Source organism: Urocitellus parryii, chromosome 7 (assembly GCF_045843805.1).
Source record: "Urocitellus parryii isolate mUroPar1 chromosome 7, mUroPar1.hap1, whole genome shotgun sequence".
Classification (NCBI taxonomy): domain Eukaryota; kingdom Metazoa; phylum Chordata; class Mammalia; order Rodentia; family Sciuridae; genus Urocitellus; species Urocitellus parryii.
The window spans coordinates 78,170,965-78,194,319 of NC_135537.1; the positions used below are offsets into that span (position 1 = coordinate 78,170,965).

Sequence of the window (23,355 nt, forward strand, 5' to 3'; positions counted from 1 at the left end):
ATGTATTTTGATTTTTTTTTGTATTTTGATTTTTACCAAGGACAAAACATTCTAATCTAAACTTTTAACATTACAAAAGTTCACTAAGTTGAGAAAGACTAAGCACTGACTTGGATCATTCTGAGGTTTTCTTACTTTTACTTGTTAATAATAAATTGAAAACTTACTGTTAGTAAAACCCTGACTTAGCTTTGATAGAGAATGTGTTCCTCCTACATGACTGCAACAATGTTTACCTTTGTGTTTACCAAGTGTTTATTTGTTTATGCCAGGTATATTAAATGGGCTCTTTTTTAAAAGTCTCTTTGGGAATATGAGATTAATAATATGAGTGTTGGTTAATACATAAAGAACATTTAAAATCACTTCACTTTCATTCATTTTAATACATTAATTTTTAAAATGTGTTTGATAAACAAAATACAGTGAAATAGCTTGGAAATATATTTTGAAATGTTATTGATGTCTTCATGGGAATTTTTTAATCAGCATTAGGATTTTATTCATTATTTATCACATTTAATATGTAAACAGAAACATCTTTCAAATTTTTCAGAGTTTAGAAAACCAATATTTAATGCAATAATGTATGTATTTAGCAGGTTATTTCAGGAAATTTTGGGTTGGATTGTATTCTTTCCTGTATCTTATTTTCAAAATACACCCATAGTATTTTACTTGGTATCATTCAGATGATGTCACTCTGTTTTGGCAAGATTGGGGGAAACCCATAATTTTGGATAAAGACACTTACCGGTGGTGCTGGAAACTTGTACAGACAGGAGCCCCTCAGGGCTAGAAAAGTTGGGGAGTACACACGGTCTTGGAGTGGGTCCTGCTCCCGCACTTCACACCAGCCCATGTAGACAATCTACAAGGAAATTAAATACAAGTGACTGTCCAAAGAGCTCTTTGTACTCACCTTGAATAAGAGAATGTGAACCTTTGATGAGTTTACAATATAATCCCTTATCAAGTGCTTATTTATGCAAGACAACCTGGCATAAATTATATTTTCTACCAGTTCCTATGATTAAAAAAATATATATATTTCTAAGAGTCCATTGGCTGATCCATTGGTTTTGCAATTAGTGTCATTTTATTATATGCAAATGAGTTCTCAATACAAAATAAGTGAGTCAAGGAGGAAAGTCAGAGATATACTGTGTCACAATACTGCTAGAAGGAGGCCTCACATGAGCCCTGTGGGAGAGATTCATTCTAACCATTGAGTTTAGATGAATACAGAATGTGTTAGCATTGTTCATACCTCAGATGGCACTGACATCAATCTTCACCTCTAACTCTTAAACATAGGTAGGTCAGTTTCCAAAAGAAAGTGGTATGATATTGATCATTTTTATCTTTCCATTTTTGAATTGTCATTGGCTCAAACAGATACCTACACATTTATCAAATAAATATTGCATTACTGACAATGTGTTCACAAGACATTTTATTTCTCTTTCTTAGCACAACTCTATGTGGGAAGTTATACTTCCCAGCTCATATAATTCACTTTGTTTTGATGGTTGGTAGAGTTCATCCTTCTTACTAGAATTTCATTTTATGTTATGATACCTGTTATAATCAATAGGATATTAATTGAGAAATGTACAGTTGAGCTTAGTATATTGTGCTTCTCTCATTAGAACAAAAAATACATACAAAAGATACAAAACATCAGGTCAGAACATAGTCCAATGTACAGTATAGAAACATGCCCAGTCAACTCCAGCCTGGAGGCTAACACCAAGCTATCAGTTACTGTATCCTGCCTACTTTGGGGATGGTATGTTATGCAGTATTACTAATGATAAGTGACTTACAACAAAGCTGAAATAAAATTTTTGTTTACTCATAGATTGCATCTTCTTTCCATTACATTGTATTTACTCTCTAAAATAACTGGATTCTCTAGTTACGTAAGTTCGCATTATAATAAAGCTCTGAAATATAAAATCCCTTACTTTACAAAGTAAGGAATTATGATATAAACCAAATAGCTTACAAAAGAAATAAAACTTGTTACAGTTACAATAGGAATTTAGTCCAAGCCCCTTGCCTTTTAAATTTTATTATGTGTTCTCTAATAATTCTAATGCATGCTCTAAAATTTATTTTGTAATGAAGCTATTCATATGGTTAATAATATAATAAAAACCAGGTATAATAATTATTTATTGTATATTACTTACACAACATTTTGCATTACTTGCATAAGGCATATTTATGGGATAACATCAGAATTTTAGAAGAGTAAACTTACTAGCTGACCATCCAATAAAGAAAAAATGACTAAATTAATTAATTAAATTAATATTTTAATATGTTAGAGTAACAGTAATCATGAAAGATATGATTAATTTCCACCTCTGGTACTTCGATTCAGATAACTCACCAACTAAAATTGGTTTGGAAAAGTGGGGAAAATTCTAGGCTTAAAATGCTAGATATTTTGTAATGAATTAAAATAAGGAGAAAAATTCACAGTAATAGGAAGATTGAGAAAGATTAATCATGAATCCACACATGAGGTCAACTTTAGTCACATGGGCACTTTCAATAAGGAAATATCACATAAGAGATGAAGCTGCTTTAGTCAACCTCATGAGCTGAGAGGTAAATTGTTACAGTCTAGGGTTCTCTAGCTTTGTAGGCCTAAGTAAACACACCTAAATGCTGGCATCCTTACAACAATACCAAGGTAGAAGTCATAAACCATTGAAAAGACTAGGGACAGGTTCAAGGGACTCAGATAACCTGGAAAATGTCAAATTTGCAGAGGTTTGTGATGACCCTAGCTCTATCCTCCCAGCTCCCAACTAAAGAATTTGAATTCTTCTCAGGTTGTTGATAGTATATTACGTTTCAATATATTTTCATAAAAACTTTCCTGGAATATGACCAAGACCCTAAGAATATAAAGAAATAAAACATCGCAAAGGTCAGGTATGAACAACAAAATTTATAACAGAACCCAATAATTCCAGATATTAGATTTTCTATCATAGACATTAAACTTAATTTTGCTTGCTATGTGCAAGAAGATAATATTTTTTAGTCGTCAATGGATTTTTAAATTTTATTTATTTTTTATATGTGGTGTAGAGTGAGAATCCAACCCAGGGCCTCACACGTGCCAGGCAAGTGCTCTACCACTGAGACACACTCCAGCCCTGGAACACAAACAACTACAGTCCTAAAACACATCATAAATAGAATGTCTCCAAAGCTGGATTACTGTAGGCAAAACACTTTTCTCTTATAGTTTTTCTAGTCTTGGCTCCCAAGATGTTGGCACACATAGCCACCTTGGCACAAACACCTTGTGGTATGGAAAACCTCAAATTTATCTTTAGGTCTTCCTCTGCCTCTGCCATCAGTATAGACTTAACTCCCTTAAACTCAGACCTGTTGGGACCTGACTCCCAAGAAATGGTTTTGTCAGTGTGTCAGGGAATCTGGACTTTGCAGTGATATCACTGAGATAGTGAACCTCAGAAAAACAGCAGTTCATTTTCTAGATTGTGAAATTTCAGATTAATAATTTTTGTCATTTTTACTTCATTTCCTGAAATGGTGGGCTTGTGAAAAGATGTTAAACAACATGCAAAATATAAAATATCAACCCTCATTCTAAACTTTCACTATTCAGAGCATTGAATGAAGACTTCATTGGGTTTTATAATGGCTTTCTGATTTTGATAGTCCATCCAAGAAGATAATTTGAATGTTGTTGTATACTGTTAAAAATTTTCTGCCCCATGTTCTGCCTTAAAGACCATGATTATGTATGAAAAGTATCTTTAATAAAGCTGGATACAGTTTGGTTTGGAAAAAAAGAAGAAGAAAAATGATAGCAAATTTAGACTTCTACACACAGCAAAATTATCTTTTAAAATAAAATTCAGACATTTATACTATGTGGAGTTAAAGTAATGAAAATCAACAGTGAAAGAATAATTATAGTCGTTTCTTTAAAGAGGGAGATTTTTTCAAAATGCAGGAGAGAAGAAGGAGTTGAATGATTGATAATTTTTGCATTGATTTATTATTGATTATAACAATATTGCTTATGACAAAAACAAAATATTCAAGAAGTTTTGGTAAAGCTAATCTTATTTCCTTGACCTGTGTTGAAAGATGATTTAAACATTTAACAACATATTTGGGTAGTCAAGGATTAATTTTAAAATCTCTAAAGAAAATATTTCAATAAAAAGGTAATTGCCAAATTAATTTCTTTGTGAAAAAGTATAGAAGAGTAAGTCAATAGTATTGAAAGTTTTTGGAGTAAGTACCCCTTAACATTCTTAAACTATGGGGAGTTATAAGGATTTTATCAAAACAAAGTGGGTATATTTTTTACTCTTTGCCATATTAAAAAATAAAACTAGTAGTTAAAGCATATGCTTTTCCATTAAAAAAAAAAACAATAAAACCATATATCTAATGCAGATGACATAGTTTATGAGGAAAAATTCTCAGAATAATTAGCAAGATAAGTGCATTGTTTACATTAATGTTTGCTTCAATAGAAAACAATTTCTTAGGTATGTGTGCAAGTCAATTTTCTGGTGATAACAAATATCAGTAAGGTTCTAGGAAAAAAATACACTTCTGAGATAAAATTCACATGTCATCTACGTTATATGAAAATAATTTTGCCCTTGCAGGTAAAATATTGAAGAACTTCCAACAGTCCCTAAAATACATGCTGGGAACCATTGTAAAGTGAAAACTTCAGCCAATATTGTCATCTCTAGTGTAACTACTTATTAAACATTAGACAAAGGAAAGCACATCTGTGAAAAGTGTAAGACATCCAAATGAACATAGGAAAAAATACCACAAATATTAGACAATAGTAGTCAATCTAAAAGAAAGCCAGAGGGGGTAAAAAGAAGCAGAAGTGTTGGAAAAGTGAAAAATGCATACTAAGGTAGTAGAATGCAATCAATGCAAGATATTAATTATACTACAGTAAATGGGGAGTAAATTTGCTATGATAAATATATTCACTCTGCACTAAATAAATAAATAAATAAATAAATAAATAAATAAATAAAGTAAAGCAAAAAACACCATGACAAAACTTTTTCCTGTCTGTATAAGGAATACCTAAATTATAAGAGTATAGAAAGTTGTTAAAAAGAAGAATGGGCAAACATACACCAAAAGAATACAAGCTCCATATAAACTGGTCTGTAACATTAGGATATAGAATTAAGGCAAGAATCATTTCCAGAAATAAAAAAAAAAATATTTCATAATGCTGAAGTATCAAATCTATGAAAAAATAGCAATATTTAGGTTTCATGTGTCTGAAAACACCCTTTTAAAACATATAAATCAAAATGCAAAAGAACAACAAAAGAAATAGACAAGTGCATAATCATAGAAGGGGTTTAGCACAGTTCACTGAGTAACTACTAGAAGTCAAAAATACACTGAACAATGAAAGTATTTAAGAATCTAATTAAGACTGCCTAGTTTCTTATGCCTAAGATACCAGGTTTTCAACAAAAAATTGAGTACAATTTTTTTTGAGTACACTGGAAACTATGAGTAAAGAAAAAATATATATATATATAATCATAGTATTATATTTGGATAATAAAGCATGTATCAGGTAAATTTTAGCATTGAAATAATTTGTGTTCTAAGTATTCTAAATAGAATTAGCAAGTAACAAGAATAACCTCCCCTACCCAAATAGTTGAAAATTTTAGCAACATATGATATATGTGTTATACAAACCCTTATAATGTCACAGGAGAAATCACAAATGATGTTAGAAAATAGTTCTAAACCAAAAAGATCATGAAATGTGACACATCAAACTTCAGGGATTCAACAAAAAAAATATTCTTAGAATTTTATAGCCTATATGCATGCATTCAATATGTCTAAAAAATCCATAAAAAAATCAAGAAGTTAGAGTTTAGGAAAAGAGAATGAGGGTTAGAAAGAGAACCCAAAACAAAGTTAATAAAAAAAGAAAGAAAGAAAGAAAGAAAGAAAGTAGGTACAGACCTTAATGAGTAAATAGAAGGTATTCAACAAAAGCAAAAATAATTATTTAAAGAAAATAATATTAGTGGGAGGTCAAGCCCAGCAGTCCAGATACACTCACACCAGCCTCTGTAGGGCCAGGGTGCACAGTAGGCCAGGCCCATCCCTTTCCTGGGCAGAGCAGACACTCACCAGAGCCTAGCCTCTAGTGCAGGGCTGCCTCCTCTGACCAGCAGACTACCACTGGGAGGTCAATCCTGGTGGCCCAGATTTACCCACTCCAACTCACTCAGGTCCCAGATCCAGGATGCAGTAGCATCCACTGAGGGACACCAGCAGGGTCTGGAAGCCCAACATCAAGATGAGGTACAGACAATCTGTAAGGGTACTGAAAGAATATAGGGAAGAAACTGTGTTGAGAGCCACAGCCAAGTTGGGATGGTACCTGGCATTTTACCAGAAGGAGTGGTTGGGTGGTGACGCCAGCAAGCCATTGGGATGATGGTGATTAAGTTAAGCTGTGTAAAATTATTAAGATAATGACTGATTGCTGTAACTGGATGATGCTAAATTGAAACAAGCTGTGTATTCAGTTGTGTATATAAACCTCTGCTGTGCGGCAATAAGGAGGCTCCTGCTACCTCGGGTACCTGCTACTTTTGAGTTCTCGCAGAGTTTCTGTTGAGTTCCCGTTGGTTCTCTCAGAGTTTCGGTGGAGTTCTAGAGAGTTCCCATGTGGTTTGGGCAATAAAGTAGTTCCTGTTTGAACCTACAAGTGGCTTGTGACCTCCCGGTTATTTTGTGCCCAGCCAGACTGTGGCAAAACTGTAATATCTCAGATCCACACTGCGAGAAAGGAAGGCACATAGACAACATGAAAAAACAAGGGAGAAAAATGCCCCAAACAAACAAAGACACTATAGTAACAGAACCTATGAACAGGAAAGTTGAGCAAATGTCAGAGAAGGGGTTCAGAAGGTTCACAATTAAAATTATCTGTGAATTAAAGAATGACCTAAATAAGCAAATACAAGCAAAAATTGATAACTCCAACAATGAGATAAGAGAGCAAATACAGGTAGCAAAAAAATTACTTCAAGAGAGAGATAAAGACCCTGAAAAAAAAGTTAGAAATCCTTGAAATGAAGGATACACTAAATCAAATAAAAAAAAAAACTCAATAGAAAGCATAACCAACAACTAGATCACTTGGAAGAAAGAACATAAGATAATGAAGACAAAGTTTACAATCTAGAAAATAAAGTTGACCACACAGAGAAGAAAGTTAGAAACCATGAATAGAACATTCAAGAATTATGGGAAAGCATCAAAAGACCAAATGTAAGAGTTATTGGGATAGAAGAAGGCACAGAGTTTCAAACCAAAGGAATGCACAATCTCTTCAAAGAGATAATGTCAGAAAATTTCCTAAGCATGAAGAACAAATTGGAAAATCAAATACAAGAAGTTTACAGGACACCAAATGTACAAAATTACAACAGATCTACACCAAGGCACAGTATAATGAAAATGCCTAGCATACAGAATAAGGACAGAATCTTAAAAGCCACAAGAAAGAGGAATCAGATCACATATAGAGGGAGATCAATTCGTATCTCAGCATATTTTTCAACCCAGACCCTCAAAGCCAGGAGATCGTGGGATAATATATAGCAAGCTCTGAAAGAAAATGGATGCCAACCAAGAATCTTATATCCAGAAAAACTAAGTTTTAGATTTGATGATGAAATAAAAACCTTCCATGATAAACAAAAGTTAAAAAAAAATTACTACTGGAAAGTCTGCACTACAGAACTTCATCAGCAAAGTATTCCAAGAAGAGGAAATGAAAAACAATGATGAAAATCAGCAGAGGGAAGGATTACACTAAAGGAAAAATTAACCAGAAGAGAAACCAAGTCACGTTAAATACCAATAATAATACTCCATTGTGTATAAATGCCACATTTTTTTATCCATTCGTCTATTGAAGGGCATCTAGGTTGGTTCCACAATCTAGCTATTGTGAATTGTGCTGCTATGAACATCGATGAGGCAGTGTCCCTGTAGTATGCTTTTTTAGGTGTTTAGGGAATAGCCCGAGAAGGGGAATAGCTGGGTCAAATGGTGGTTCCATTCGCAGCTTTTCAAGAAATCTCCATACTGCTTTCCAAATTGGCTGCACCAATTTGCAGTCCCACCAGCAATGTACAAGTGTACCCTTTTCCCCACATCCTCACCAGCACTTGTTGTTGTTTGACTTCATATTGGCTGCCAATCTTACTGGAGTGAGATGGTATCTTAGGGTGTTTTTGATTTGCATTTCTCTAACTGCTAGAGATGGTGAGCATTTTTTCATGTACTTGTTGATTGATTGTATGTCCTCCTCAGAGAAGTGTCTGTTCAGGTCCTTGGACCATTTGTTGATTGGGTTATTTGTTATCTTATTGTTTAATGTTTTGAGTTCTTTGTATACTCTGGATATTAGGGCTTTATCTGAAGTGTGAGGAGTAAAGATTTGTTCCCAAGATGTAGGCTCCCTATTTACCTCTCTTATTGTTTCTTTTGCTGAGAAAAAACTTTTTAGTTTGAGTAAGTCCCATTTGTTGATTCTAGTTATTAACTCTTGTGCTATAGGTGTCCTATTGAGGAATTTGGAGCCCGACCCCACAGTATGTAGATCGTAGCCAAATTTTTCTTCTATCAGACGCCCTGTCTCTGATTTCATATCAAGCTCCTTGATCCATTTTGAGTTAACTTTTGTGCATGGCGAAAGAAAGGGATTCAGTTTCATTTTGTTGCGTATGGATTTCCAGTTTTCCCAGCACCATTTGTTGAAGATGCTATCCTTTCTCCATTGCATGCTTTTAGCCCCTTTATCAAATATAAGATAGTTGTAATTTTGTGGATTGGTTTCTGTGTCCTCTATTCTGTACCACTGGTCCACCCACCTGTTTTGGTACCAGTACCATGATGTTTTTGTTACTACTGCTCTGTAGTATAGTTTGAAGTCTGGTATCCGTATACCACCTGATTCACACTTCCTGCTTAGCATTATTTTTGCTATTCTGGGTCTTTTATTTTTCCATATGAATTTCATGATTGCTTTCTCTATTTCTACAAGAAATGCCATTGGGATTTTGATTGGCATTGCATTAAACCTATAGAGAACTTTTGGTAATATCGCCATTTTGATGATGTTAGTTCTGCCTATCCATGAACAGGGTATATTTTTCCATCTTCTAAGATCTTCTTCTATTTCTCTCTTTAGGGTTCTGTAGTTTTCATTGAATAAGTCTTTCACCTCTTTTGTTAGGTTGATTCCCAAGTATTTTATTTTATTTTTTTTTGAGGATATTATGAATGGAGTACTTGTCCTCATTTCCATTTCAGAGGATTTATAGCTGATATACAGGAATGCCTTTGATTTATGCGTGTTGATTTTATATCCTGCCACTTTGCTGAATTCATTTATTAGCTCTAATAGTTTCTTTGTAGACCCTTTTGGGTCTGCTAGGTATAGAATCATGTCAACTGCAAATAGTGATAATTTAAGTTCTTCTTTTCCTATTTTTATGCCTTTAATTTCTTTCGTCTGTCTAATTGCTCTGATCAGTGTTTCGAGAACTATGTTGAACAGAAGTGGTGAGAGAGGGCATCCCTGTCTTGTTCCAGATTTTAGAGGGAATGCCTTCAATTTTTCTCTGTTCAGAATGATGCTAGCCTGAGGCTTAGCATAGATAGCTTTTACAATATTGAGGTATGTTCCTGTTATCCCTAGTTTTTCGAGAGTTTTGAACATAAAGTGATGCTGTACTTTGTCGAATGCTTTTTCTGCATCTATTGAGATGATCATATGGTTCTTATTTTTAAGTCTTTTGATGTGGTGAATAACATTTATTGATTTCCGTATATTGAACCAGCCTTGCAAACCATGGTGCACAATTTTTTTGATATGTTTTTGTATCCGATTTGCCAGACTTTTATTGAGGATTTTTGCATCTAGATTCATTAGAGATATTGGTTTGTAGTTTTCTTTCTTTGAATTGTCTTTGTCTGGTTTAGGAATCAGGGTGATGTTGGCCTCATAGAATGAATTTGGAAGTTCTCCCTCTTTTTCTATTTCCTGGAATAGCTTGAAAAGTATTGGTATTAGTTCTTCTAAAGGTTTTGTAAAACTCTGCTGTATACCCATCAGGTCCTGGTCTTTTCTTAGTTGACAGTCTTTTGATGGCTTCTTCTATTTCCTCAATTGATATTGGTCTGTTTAGGTTGTCTAAATCCTCCTGACTCAATCTGGGTAGATCATATGACTTAAGAAATTTATTGATGCCTTCACTATCTTCTATTTTATTGGAGTATAAGGATTCAAAATAATTTCTAATTATCTTCTGTATTTCTGAAGTGTCTGTTGTGATATTGCCTTTTTCATCCTGTATGCTAGTAATTTGAGTTCTCTCTCTTCTTCTCTCCATTAGCATGGGTAATGGTCTGTCAATCTTATTTATTTTTTCAAAGAACCAACTTTTAGTTTTGTCAATTTTTTCAATTGTTTCTTTTGTTTTGATTTCATTAATTTCAGCTCTGATTTTAATTATTTCTTGCCTTCTACTTCTTTTGCTGTTGTTTTGCTCTTCTTTTTCTAGGATTTTGAGATGAAGTGTGAGATCCTTTATTTGTTGGTTTTTCCTTTTTTTAAGGAATGAACTCCAGACAATGAATTTTCCTTTAGAACAGCTTTCATTGTGTCCCATAGATTCCGATATGTTGTGTCTGTGTTTTCATTTATCTCTAAGAATTTTTTAATTTCCTCCTTGATTTCTTCTATAACCCATTGTTCATTCAGTAACCTATTGTTCATTCTCCAATTGATGCATAATTTTTCCTTCTTTCTTTTATTGTTAATTTCCAGTTTCATTCAATTATGATCAGATAAGATGCATGGTATTATCTCTACTCCTTTATAATGCCTAAGAGTTGCCCTGTGACATAATATATGATCTATTTTTGAGAAGGATCCATGTGCTGCTGAGAAAAAAATGTAACTGCTTGATGACATATATTCTATATATGTCAATTAAGTCTAGGTTATTAATTGTGTTATTGAGTTCTATAGTTTCTTTATTCAGCTTTTGTTTGGAAGATCTGTCCAGTGGTGAGAGAGGTGTGTTGAAGTCTCCCATAATTATTGTATGGTGGTCTATTAGACTCTTGAACTTGAGAAGAGTTTGTTTGATGAACACAGCTGCACCATTGTTTGGAGCATATATATTTATGATTGTTATGTCTTGTTGGTGTATGGTTCCCTTGAGCAGTATGTAGTGTCCCTTTTGATTAACTTTGGCTTGAAATCTATTTTATTTGATATGAGTATAGACACTCCTGCTTGTTTCCAAAGTCCATATGAGTGATATGATTTTTCCCAACCTTTCACCTTCAGTCTATATATGTCTTTTCCTATCAAATGCGTCTCCTGTAGGCAGCATATTGTTGGATCTTTTTTTTAATCCATTCTACTAGCCTGTGTCTCTTAATTGGTGAGTTTAAGCCATTAACATTTAGGGTTATTATTGAGATATGGATTGTTCTTCCAGCCATATTTGTTTATTTATGTTACTAAACATGGTTTGTTTTTCCTCTTTGATTATTTTTTCCCCTTTACTGTACTACCTCCCACTGTTGGTTTTCATTGTTATTTTCCATTTCCTCTTCCTGTAGTGTTTTGCCGAGGATGTTTTGAAGAGATGGTTTTCTAGCTGCAAATTATTTTAACTTTTGTTTATCGTGGAAGGTTTTAATTTCATCTTCCATCCTGAAGCTTAATTTGGCTGGATACACAATTCTTGGTTAGAACCCATTTTCTTTCTGCATTTGAAATATGTTGTTCCAGGATCTTCTAGCTTTCAGAGTCTGTGTTGAAAGATCAGCTGTTATCCTGATTGGTTTACCCCTAAATGTAATCTGCTTCCTTTCTCTTGAAGCTTTTAAAATTCTCTCCTTATTCTGTATGTTGGTCATCTTCATTATAATGTGTCTAGGTGTGGATCTCTTATGATTTTGCACATTCAGCGTCCTGTAGGCTTCTAGGATTTGGGATTCTGTCTCATTCTTCAAGTCTTGGAAGTTTTCTCCTATTATTTCATTGAACATATTGCTCATTCCTTTGGTTTGGACCTCCATACCTTCCTGTATCCCAATGACTCTTAAGTTTGGTCTCTTTATGTTATCCCATATTTCTTGGATGTTCTACTCATGGTTTCTTAAGAGTCTGGCTGAGCTGCCTATATTCTTTTCAAGCTGAAATACTTTGTCTTCATTGTCTGATGTTCTATCTTCTAAGTGTTCTACTCTGATGGTAGTATTCTCATTTGAGATTTTAAGTTGGTTTATTGCTTCCTGCATTTCTAGGATTTCTGTTTGTTTGTTTTTTATAACCTCTATCTCCCTGTATAATTGATCTTTTGCTTCTTGGATTTGTTTATGTAATTCATTGTCGAAGTGATCTTTCTTTGTCTGATTTTGCTGTTTAATATCTTCCTTGAGACTCCAGATCATCTGAAGCATGTATATCCTGAATTCTTTATCTGACATTCCATCTGCTGCAGATATTACCTCTTCTAACATTGAGTTGACCTGCATTGCTTGTGGACCTTTCTTTCCTTGTCTTTTCATACTGCTTGCGTTTCTTTCTGCTTGGTGAAACTCTTGTGTTTTTTAATTTTCCCCCTATATATTTATATTGCTCTTGTATAGTTGCAAAGTCTCCCTTGCAGGGGCTGGTAGTGGCTGTGATCCTCCTCCAATTGGGGTGATCTGTCTATCCTGGCAGCGGGTCGCTGGGCCCCTTCTCCAGGTTGCGTGGTCTGCCTACCTTGGGGGCAGTGGCTGGGCCCCTCCTCAAATAGGGGTGATCTGTCTACCACACTGGCGGGCCTCTGGGCCTTTTCTCCAGGTTGCAGGTCTGCCTACCTTGGAGGCGTGGGCGGCGACTGTGCCCCTCCTCCAATTGGGGTGATCTTTCAACTAGGCCGGCTTGCTGCCGGGCCCCTTCTCCAGGACACGTGGTCTGCCTACCTTGCGGGCGGCAGCTGGGCCCTTCCTCCAATTGGGGTGATGTGTCTACCATGCTGGCAGGCCGCTGGGCCTGTTCTGCTGGTCAGTGGCAGGTCTGCCTCAAAATAACTTAAACTTAACTGGCATATATAGAATATTCCAACCTTCACGAGACAATATACTTTCTTCTCAGCAGCACGTGGATCCTTCTCTAAAATAGACCATATACTATGCTCAAAGCAACTCTTACCAAACATAAAAAGTATTGATTGTACCCTGAAATTTATCAGATCATAATGGAATGAAATTAGAAATCAATGATAAAAGAAGAAATAAAATCCACTCTAACACCTGGACACTGAATTGTATGCTTTTGAATGAACAATTGGTTAGAGAAGACATCAAGGAGGAGATTAAAAAGTTTAAGAGGTAAATGAGAACACAGATACTGTATACAAAATTCTCTGGAACAGTATGAAAGCAGTTCTAAGAGAAAAGTTCATTGCATGGAGTTCATTCCTTAAAAGAAGAAAAAGTCAACAAATAAATGACTTAACACTACATCTCAAAGACACCGAAAAAAAGAACAAATCAACACCAAAAGCAGAAGACAGGAAATAAATAAAATCAGAGCTGAAATCAATGAAATTAAAACAAAAAAAATTGAAAAAAATTGACATAACACAAAGTTGGTTCTTTGAAAAAGTAAATAAAATTGACAGACCCTTAGCCATGCTGATGAAGAAAAAGAGAGAGAAAACTCAAATCACTAACATACATGATGAAAAAGGAAATATCATAACAGACACTACATAAACACAGAAGATAATTAGAAATTATTTTGAAAACCTGTACTTCAATAAAATAGAAAATATTGAAGGTATCAACAAATTTCTAGAGTCATATAACTTGCCCAAATTGAATCAGGGTGATATACACAATTTAAACAGATCAATTTCAAGTGATGAAATGGCAGATGCCATCAAAAGTCTACCAACCAAGAAAAGCCCAGGACCAGATGGAAACACAGCCAAGTTCTACAAGACCTTTAAAGAAGAACTAATACCAATACTTTCCAATTTATTTTCAGGAAATAGAGAAAAAGGCAGCACTTCCAGACTCATCCTATGAGGCCAATATCTCCCTGATCCACAAACCAGCCAAAGACACATCAAAGAAAGAAAACATCAGACCAATATCTCTAATTAACATAGATGCAGAAATTCTCAATAAAATTCTGGCAAATCACATACAAAAACATATTAAAAAGATCATGCACAATAATCAAGTAGGTTTCATTCCCAGGGATGCAAGGTTGGTTCAACATAAGGAAATCAATAAATGTAATTCACAAAATCAATAGACTTAAAGATAAGAATCATATGATCATCTCAATAGATGCAGAAAAAAATATTTGACAAAATACAGCACCCCTTTATTTTCAAAATAATAGAAAAACTAGGGATCACAGGAACATGTTTCAACATCATAAAGGCTATCTATGCTAAGCCCCATGCCAGCATCATTCTAAATAGAGAAAAATTGAAAGTATTCCCTCTAAAAACTGGAACAAGACAGGGATGCCCTCTTTCACCACTTCTGTTTAACATAGTTCTTGAAACACTGGTCAGAGCAATTAGACAGACAAAAGATATTAAAGGGATACACACAGGAAAAGAAGAACTCAAATTGGCAATATTTGCTGATGACATGATTCTATAACTGGAAGACCCTAAAAGTTCCACCAGAAAACTTCTAGAACTAGTAAATGAATTCAGCAATGTATCAGGATATAAAATCTACACCCATATATCAAAGGCATTTCTGTATATTAGTGTCAAATTCTCAGAAAGGGAAATGAGGAAAACTACTCTATTCTCAATAGCCTCAAAACAAAACAACTTGGGGATCATCTTAATGAAAAAGGGGAAAGATCTATATAATAAAAATTACAGAACCCTAAAGAGAGAAATCAAAGAAGACTTTAGAAGATGGAAAAATCTATCTTGCTTTTGTACAGGCAGAATTAATACTATCAAAATGACCATACTACCAAAGTCACTATACAGATTTAATGCAATTCTGATCAAAACCCCAATGTCGTTACTCATATAAATAGAAAAAGCAATCATGAAATTCATCTGGAAAAATAAGAGACTCAGAATAGCTAAAGTGAAGCATGTGGCATCAGTATACCAGACCTTAAACTATACTACAGAGCATAGTAACACAAACAGCATGGTATTGGAACCAAAACAGACTGGTAGACCAATGGAACAGAATAGAGGACACAGAGACTAACTCACAAAACTACAATTATCTTATAGTAGACAAAAGTGCCAAGAACATGCATTGGAAAAAAGATAGCCTCTTCAACAAATAGTGCTGGGAAAACTGGAAATCCATATGCAAGAAAATGAAATTAAACTCCCTTCTCTCACCATGCACAAAACTTAACTCAAAATGGATCAAGGACTTAGGAATACAACCAGAGACCTGGAGTCTAATAGAAGAAAAAGCAGGCCCTAATCTTCATCACATGGGTTTAGGCCCCAACTTCCTTAATAAGACTCCTGTGGCATAAGAATTAAAATCAAGAGTCAAAAAATGGGATGGACTCAGACTAAAATGTTTCTTCTCCGCAAAAGAAACAATCTGTGAGGTGAACTGAGAGCCTACATCTTGGGAGCAAATCTTTACCCCTCACACATCAGATAGAGCAGAAATCACTAGGGTATATAAAGAACTCAAAAAAACTAGACACCAAAAAAACAAATAACCCAATCAATAAATGGGCCAAGGACCTGAACAGACACTTCTCAGAAGAGGATGTGTAATCAATCAACAAACACATGAAAAAATGTTCATCATCACTAGCAGTTAGAGAAATGCTAATCAAAACCACTCTAAGATTTCATCTCACTCCAGTCAGGATGGCAGCTATCATGAAGACAAACAACAAAAAGTGTTGGCGAGGATGTGGGGTGAAAAGGTACACTCATACACTACTGGTGGGACTGCAAATTGGTGTAGCCAATATAGAAAGCAGTATGGAGATTTCTTTGAAAATTGGGAATGGAACCACCATTTAACCCAGCTATCCCTCTCCTCGGTCTATACCCAAAGGACTTAAACACAGCATACTACAGGGACACAGTCACATCAATGTTTATAGCAGCACAATTCACAATAGCTAAATTGTGGAACCAATCTAGATGCCCTTCAATAGATGAATGGATAAAAAATGTGGCATATATACACAATGGAATATTACTCAGCAATAAAAGAGAATAAAATCATGGCATTTGCAGGTAAATGGATGTAGTTAGAGAAGATAATTTTAAGTGAAGTTAGCCAATCCCAAAAAACCAATTGCCGAATGATTTCTTTGATATAAGGAAGCTGATTCATAGTGGGATAGGGAGGGGGAGCATGGGAGGAATAGACAAACTCTAGATAGGGCAGATGGTTTGGAGGGGAAGGGAAGGGGCAGGGGGTTATTAATGACGGTTGACTGTGAGGATCATCATTATCCAAAGTACATGTATGAAGATATGAATTGGTGTGAATATACTATATATACAACCAGAGATATGAAAAATTGAGCTGTATATATGTAATAAGTGTTAAAATGCATTCTGCTGTTATATATAAGTAAGTAAGTAAATAAATAAATAAATAGAATGATATTATAAATAGGCATGGTAAGACACACTGAATTGTTAATATCTACTGGGTCAAATTCTAGAGTTATTATAATTATATTTAAATACTATCATAGCATTTTGCAAATTATTTTTACATTTTTAATAAAGCACATTAAGTTTTAGAATATCAGAATGTGTGTAGGAAGAATTTTCTTAAAAATGAGTATTCTTAGAGCAATTTTATATGTAAAACATTAAAAAAAGAGAGTTTGATAACTCAGTGAATCCAACTTCAGTTTATACTAATTGTTTAAAAAAATGAAACAAAAACTTATGACATTCTCCAGAGAATAGAACAAATGACTGCTCAGTCCCCAACTCCATTTATGAGGTAACCTAACCTTAACTGCAAAGCTGACAAGGATCTTCATTGTTAGAAGGAAATTTTGCATTTTAATCACTCTTTAAATGAAAAAAGTTCTCAACTTATTAATCAAGTAAATGCAGTAATATATTTAAAGGTATCAATACAATTCACAGAAACAAGATATTGAAGGATTATAAACATTATAAAAATTAAATACAATGTCTTGTAAGATTCAGTGTATTTTTCATAAGGCATTTTGTTATTTTGGAATATAAGAAAACTTCTTATTCTATGTAATGTTATTTGTTTCTAAAAAAAAAAACAAAAATAATTTACTTGCTGAATTGTTGAATTTTCCTTTAAGGTCAATAACCATATAGGCACACCTATTATCATCACTAGTGATCAATCTCAGGTTTTAGCCCATGTGGTGCACAAAGAAAAGAAAGTCATTAGGTTTAAAAGAAACATGAAGTCATTATTTTTTTGTTGATAATGAATCTAGATACAGAAAATACATCAAATATATAGTTATAAGTAATATTTAATGTTTAATGTGTAAATTTTTATTCAAGAGAAATTATGTTACTTAAAACACTAAACCAACAGTAAAATAATAAAAATTCAAAGTGAGATAATAAACAATAGTATGACCTATGACAAAGAAACACAAGCTAGTAGAAATATGGGCAATAGTATTAATGTCGCTTGTCCTAAAAGGGGTTTTGACTATTGGACTTCTGGAAAACATTCAGCCAAAGTGCTCATCAACAAGATCCAACTGGAAAACCTCATGCATATTCTTTGTATATCTTTCAACATGGCTACAATTAAAAAGACAAAAACTACCAAGTTTGTGGGAATTGTAGCAATGTAAAAGTTCTTCCACATCAGTTGGGAGCTGGAGGCTTCCTCTGTAACATAAACTGAACCCAATTGTGTACCCAAATGCAGGAGGGCACACATACAAGAATGTTCTCAGCATCTTACTGAGTAGTCCCAACCATGCCAGAGTATTTAAAAATAGAAATAAATTGTGTACCCACCCATATATATTCTACAGATTTGTATATATTAATGGACTATGATATAAAAGTATACAAGTGAAATTATGTAACAACAGGTATAAATCCCACAGAACATTACATTAATTGAAAGAAACAGACCTATAATAACACATATTTATGAGTTAATTAAAGTGAGCTACAGTTATTTTAAATGCATTCTTGGTTGGGAAAAGAAAAAAAATGTACAGGAAAGCAAGGCCATTATTTCTTAAATTATTAGTATAATGGTTACTTTAGAAGAGAGCTAGACAGTTGTGTCTGGGGAAAAATCAGTGGGAGACGACACCTCAACTAGCAGTCTGGTTGGTCGTGACCAGGGGTTTGACTTTCGAATAATTAAACTCTACGCCTGTGTTTTACGAACTTTCTGTACATGTGCCATGGTCTGGACATTGTTTTTCTCCCAGAAATTAATGTGCTGGAAGCTTGGTCCCAAAGGTAGCCATATGGAGAGGTGGGGCCTAGTGGGAGATAATTAGGTCATGGAGACTCCGCCCTCAGAAGGAATCAAGACTCATATTGGGAGAGTGCCTGAGATTTTATGAAAATGGATTTAAACCTCCAGATTGGATTATTAAAAAGCAAGTTTAACTTTCTCAGCGATTCTCGTCGTTCCTCTATTATGATTTAATATCATCACCCACAAGAAGACAGAATAGGAGGCCTTAAACAGATACAGCTTCCTGATTTTGAACCTTCCTCCTTTCAGAACTGTAAGCTAAATAGACCTCTTTCCTTTGTACATTTTCCAGCCTGGAACATTTGTGACAGCAACAAAAATTGAACTAAAGCAACATGTATAATATTTTATAAAATCTCATGTTTAAAATAGCATATGGCATGTATCATTAATAAATGTTTTATGATAGCATTTCCTTAAAATATCACACAGTTCTGTGAGTTTCGTGAGAAGAGAAAATTCTCACAAATCTAGTTAGATTGCCCTTACATTCTGGGGTCATTTCAATGGAATGAAATTAGTTATTATGAATTATATCATATTAATCATCATTTCTAAATTAAGTCAGTTATAGTTTTTATTCAATTTGATGAAATTTACAGCTTCTCTCATTATGACTCCTCAGTAATGACAAAAAAATTAAAAAGACTTGCGTGATACATAATCTAGAATAGAAAAGATTTAAGACTCTTAAGAATGACATTTGAATTGTTGTCTTCCAGCCCCTATAATTTGCTTCAAGAAGAACTATTAAGGCTCTTGTGCAGTTATTATTTAAGAAACATTATCATCAGATATAATTTTGTTATTTTGAGCTGAGTGTAGTTTTTGGGAATGAGCTAAAGATATAACTAGTAAAAATGGGATTATCAGATCTGTAAGGGTCATTTTGTCACACCCTCTGAGCCGAAGACTCATCTTTTCATTTACCATTTATTTCTGTTTTCATTTTTATGCCAAACAAGGAAAAGGAGGTCTTCTCAATTGTGCAGAGATGCCAAAGGTACTTTTCATTTTTCATATTTTCTAAGACTCAGGTAATATATTTATATTGTTAAAGAGACATAAGACCCTTTAATAAATTCTCTCTAAGTGTGTTATAGCATATAATATTTCTAGAGAAAAAGCATATCACGATATCTCAAAAAATATATAAAATGCAAATATGGGCATACTAGAAAAGGGATATATTACAAACAACTTGAATTAAAAGGACATCATTTCCTATGATTTTTAGATAAATACTTTGAAAGCTTGCCTACTTTAATGTGTTATTGTCTTAAAACATACCTGACAGGTGAAACCTGTAATACGACAGCAACAATTATTTTCAATTTATTTCATTTTTTTTCCTTTTTTATTTTAATTTACTTTTATAGTGCTAAGTATCTAAACCAGGTCCTCACACATGCTAGGCAAGCTTTCTAAGTTTTGAGCTACATCTGTAGCCACATTGTTAAAATTTTAAAATAGACTTTAGTTTTCAGAGACCTTTTGGAATCACAGTAAAACTGAATGAATAGTGCAGTCCACACATACCTCCTGCCTCCACAAACATGCAGCTTGACCACATCCCTATTCCTTCCAAGAGTGCCATCTGTCTGTTTTTTTTGGGAGGTGTCTATTCAGAGACTTAGTCTGTTTTTAATCAGGATATTCCCCTTGTTATTACTTCATACCAGTTCTTTGTATTTGGGGGTAATGGGTCTTTATCAGATATATATATTTTTGAAAATGTTTTCTGCAGTCTATAGCCTGTATTCTCATTCTCCTGATAATGTCTCTCAGAAAATGAAGTTTTCCCTCTCACAGAAGTCCAGTTTATCAATTATTTCCTTCATAGATCATGCTTTTGTGTTTAGTAATTATCACCATACTCAGATTCATTCATACCTACATTTTCTCCTTTGTTTCCCTCTAGGAGTTGTATAGTTTCACATTTTACATTTAGGTCAGTTATACGCTTTGAGTTGCTTTTTGTAAAGGATACAAGGTGTGAATATAGATTTGTTTTTTTCCTGGGAGTGTTTCAGTTTTTTGTGGCACCATTCGTTAAATAGACTATTTTCTATTGTGTTGCCTTTTTCTTTTCATTTTTCAAGATTAGCTAACCATATTTGTGTGGGTCTATTTCTGATCTCTCCATTCTTTTCAATTGATCTATTTATCTGCTGCATCACTGATAATACATTTTCTTGATTACTGTAGTTAATAGTAACCCCTGAAGCTGGGTCGTGTGAGCAATCCAACTTTGTTCTTCAATATTTTTTTGGTTATTCTGAGTCTTTTCACCATTCCATATAAACTTAGAATAAGTCGTCAATATCTGCAACATAACTTGCTAGGATTTTGATTAAGATTGGAAACACTTTTTTATGATCATATGTGTATATGTAGTATCAGTTTTTGGAGGACAAAAGGAAGAAAGGGAGGATGTGAGATGATTTATAAAATAAAATCAATATTGCAGGTAACATCCTATTCAGAATCAATAACAAAATTGGAGCAACTGTAAAGCAAATGTTGATTCTAGCAGCAAAATTTTTATAACTCAGTAAGACCTTTGGTTTTATGAAGACATGTTCAAAAATTTGTAATTTTTCTTTTAAACCAAGGTGAAGACAGACAGTATGCTTATTTGACCTTCTGAGAGTGTGGCTTCTGGTTCAACAGCTTAACCAGTAACTTCTAGAAATGCAAATTCATAGTCCCTGTCTCAAACCTACTGAATCATGAAGGTCCTTTGTTGGGGGGTGGGTGGGACTAACTCACAATGCCATACACAGTCTTTGTATGATGTTGACACTGTCTCTAGCTTGGACTGATATTTATCCCCATGTAATTATGTTTTATATTCCCAGCAGTTGATAAATCTGGGTAAAAAAAAAAAAAACAGTGTTTGTTGATTAAGACAAAAGAAACCATCATGAGACTCTTCTGGGACTTAAAAGAGAAAAAGAATCCTTGTGCTCTTCGTATTTTCCAGATAGAACAATGGTGGACCAGCTTGCTGTTGATGAATTCTACCCCCAGGGACCAAGAAGAAAACAGGAAAGAAAATTTAAACGGAGGATAAAAATCTCTCAGAGATCATGACAATGTTACCAAGGCAACAAACACTTAAGCACCATGCTTCCGCTGCAAAGGAAAGCTCAGAGATGAGTCAACTTCACTGCCAAGTTCTCCTGCTGCAGTCCTTCATTTTATGATAGCAGCTTCAAAGGGTTAAGTAGCACATGTCCAATTTCAGCGTCCTCCAAGAAAAAAATCAGAAGAATAAAATGTCTCAATAAAAATGAGTCAAGTCATGCCTCATAAAGACTGGAGTCTAGTTCCAAAGCACTCCATCCTGATTGGGATAAGATCAATTGTATTTATGATTCATTTTTTTTCCAGGAATAAAAGTGAATTTTGGAGGAAGATAGCATCATTAAGACACACAAATTATTTCCATATATTTATATACCATGTCTATTCACGAATCAATATGTATGAGCCATATAAGCAGACAAAAATAGAATTCAGAAAACCAATAGGTGAAAGAGAAGAGGGAAAAGGAACACAGGCACCTAAGGGATTCAGACTTTGGATGTATCAGGTACAGACTTAAAAACAATTATGATTTTAAAATCAATTTTTCATTTTTGGCACAAAATTTATACATTCTTAATATGTATACATGCTTATAACCTGCTTAATATGTTCAAACATTAGGTGACGAAGTTAGAATCTTATACTTGATAACTAGAAACTACAAAATAATAAAAATAAATATCTATAAATGTAGTTAGAATAACAAATTATGGGCACAAAATTTATGGTTATTTCAGAAATTTCTGCATATATAGGTGAAGAGTGTGGAAAAGCTGTTAATTTAAGTCTTACTATTTACAAAATCCAAGAAACATAGAGTTCCGTGTCGATGTCAAAACCCAAGTTTTTGCTCCTTTTTCACAGGAGGTTAAACCTTAAAACTAAAAGCAGCTGCAAGTAACAGATGTTTTTTTCCGGGCCACAGTCATTTCAAACGCCTACAAAAGGCAAGAGGATAATAATGTCAGAATCATTTGCCAAGGAGTCCTGATTTGGTGGCACCCTCAGTCCACTCCCTACAGGGCTCCAGAATCCATCTCAATCCCTGTGTCAAGGAAGGGCAAGTCTGGGTCTCCAGTTACTGTTCTCTTTGTTTCACCTGGTTTCTTATTTTTCCAGGCAGTAACCTCAATCACACAAATTCAGTTGTCTACTTCTAATATTGTTTCCAGGAGACCACTGACAAACTGTGCCTATACTGATATTACTTCATGTACATGACAACCACTGTTCATTTTGCTAGTACCTTTGCTCTGCATCTCTGCAGCTACCCCTGGGCTGGGAGCCCTTGAGCTAAGGATTGACTAACCCCAATTTATTTTCTTTCTTTCTTTCTTTCTTTCTTTCTTTCTTTCTTTCTTTCTTTCTTTCTTTCTTTCTTTCTTTCTTTTTCTTTCTTCCTTCCTTCCTTCCTTCCTTCCTTCCTTCCTTCCTTCCTTCCTTCCTTTTCCTTCCTTCCTTCCTTCCTTCTTTTCTTTTCTTTTCTTTTGTTTCTCATGCTCTATTCTTCTTTCCTTGTTCTCACTCCTAGTCATTGAATGCATTCAATTCAGATATTCTACCAGGACATGTCTTATCACATCCTTTGATGATATTGGGCATCCCAGTTCACCCTCTGGGGACCATGGGTTAGGCTACTCTTATTTCTCC

General features: G+C 34.3%; 1 protein-coding gene across 2 annotated transcripts in view; it reads right to left on the bottom strand.

The window, feature by feature from the left end:
* Positions 1 to 23,355, bottom strand: part of Sntg1 (syntrophin gamma 1) — a 345,728-nt gene that overhangs the window by 102,270 nt on the left and 220,103 nt on the right. For both annotated transcript variants that reach the window (XM_026395196.2, XM_026395195.2), the window contains exon 12: positions 755 to 871. In XM_026395196.2, coding sequence (XP_026250981.1) covers positions 755 to 871 — 117 coding nt within the window. The remainder of the gene's footprint in view (positions 1 to 754; positions 872 to 23,355) is intronic.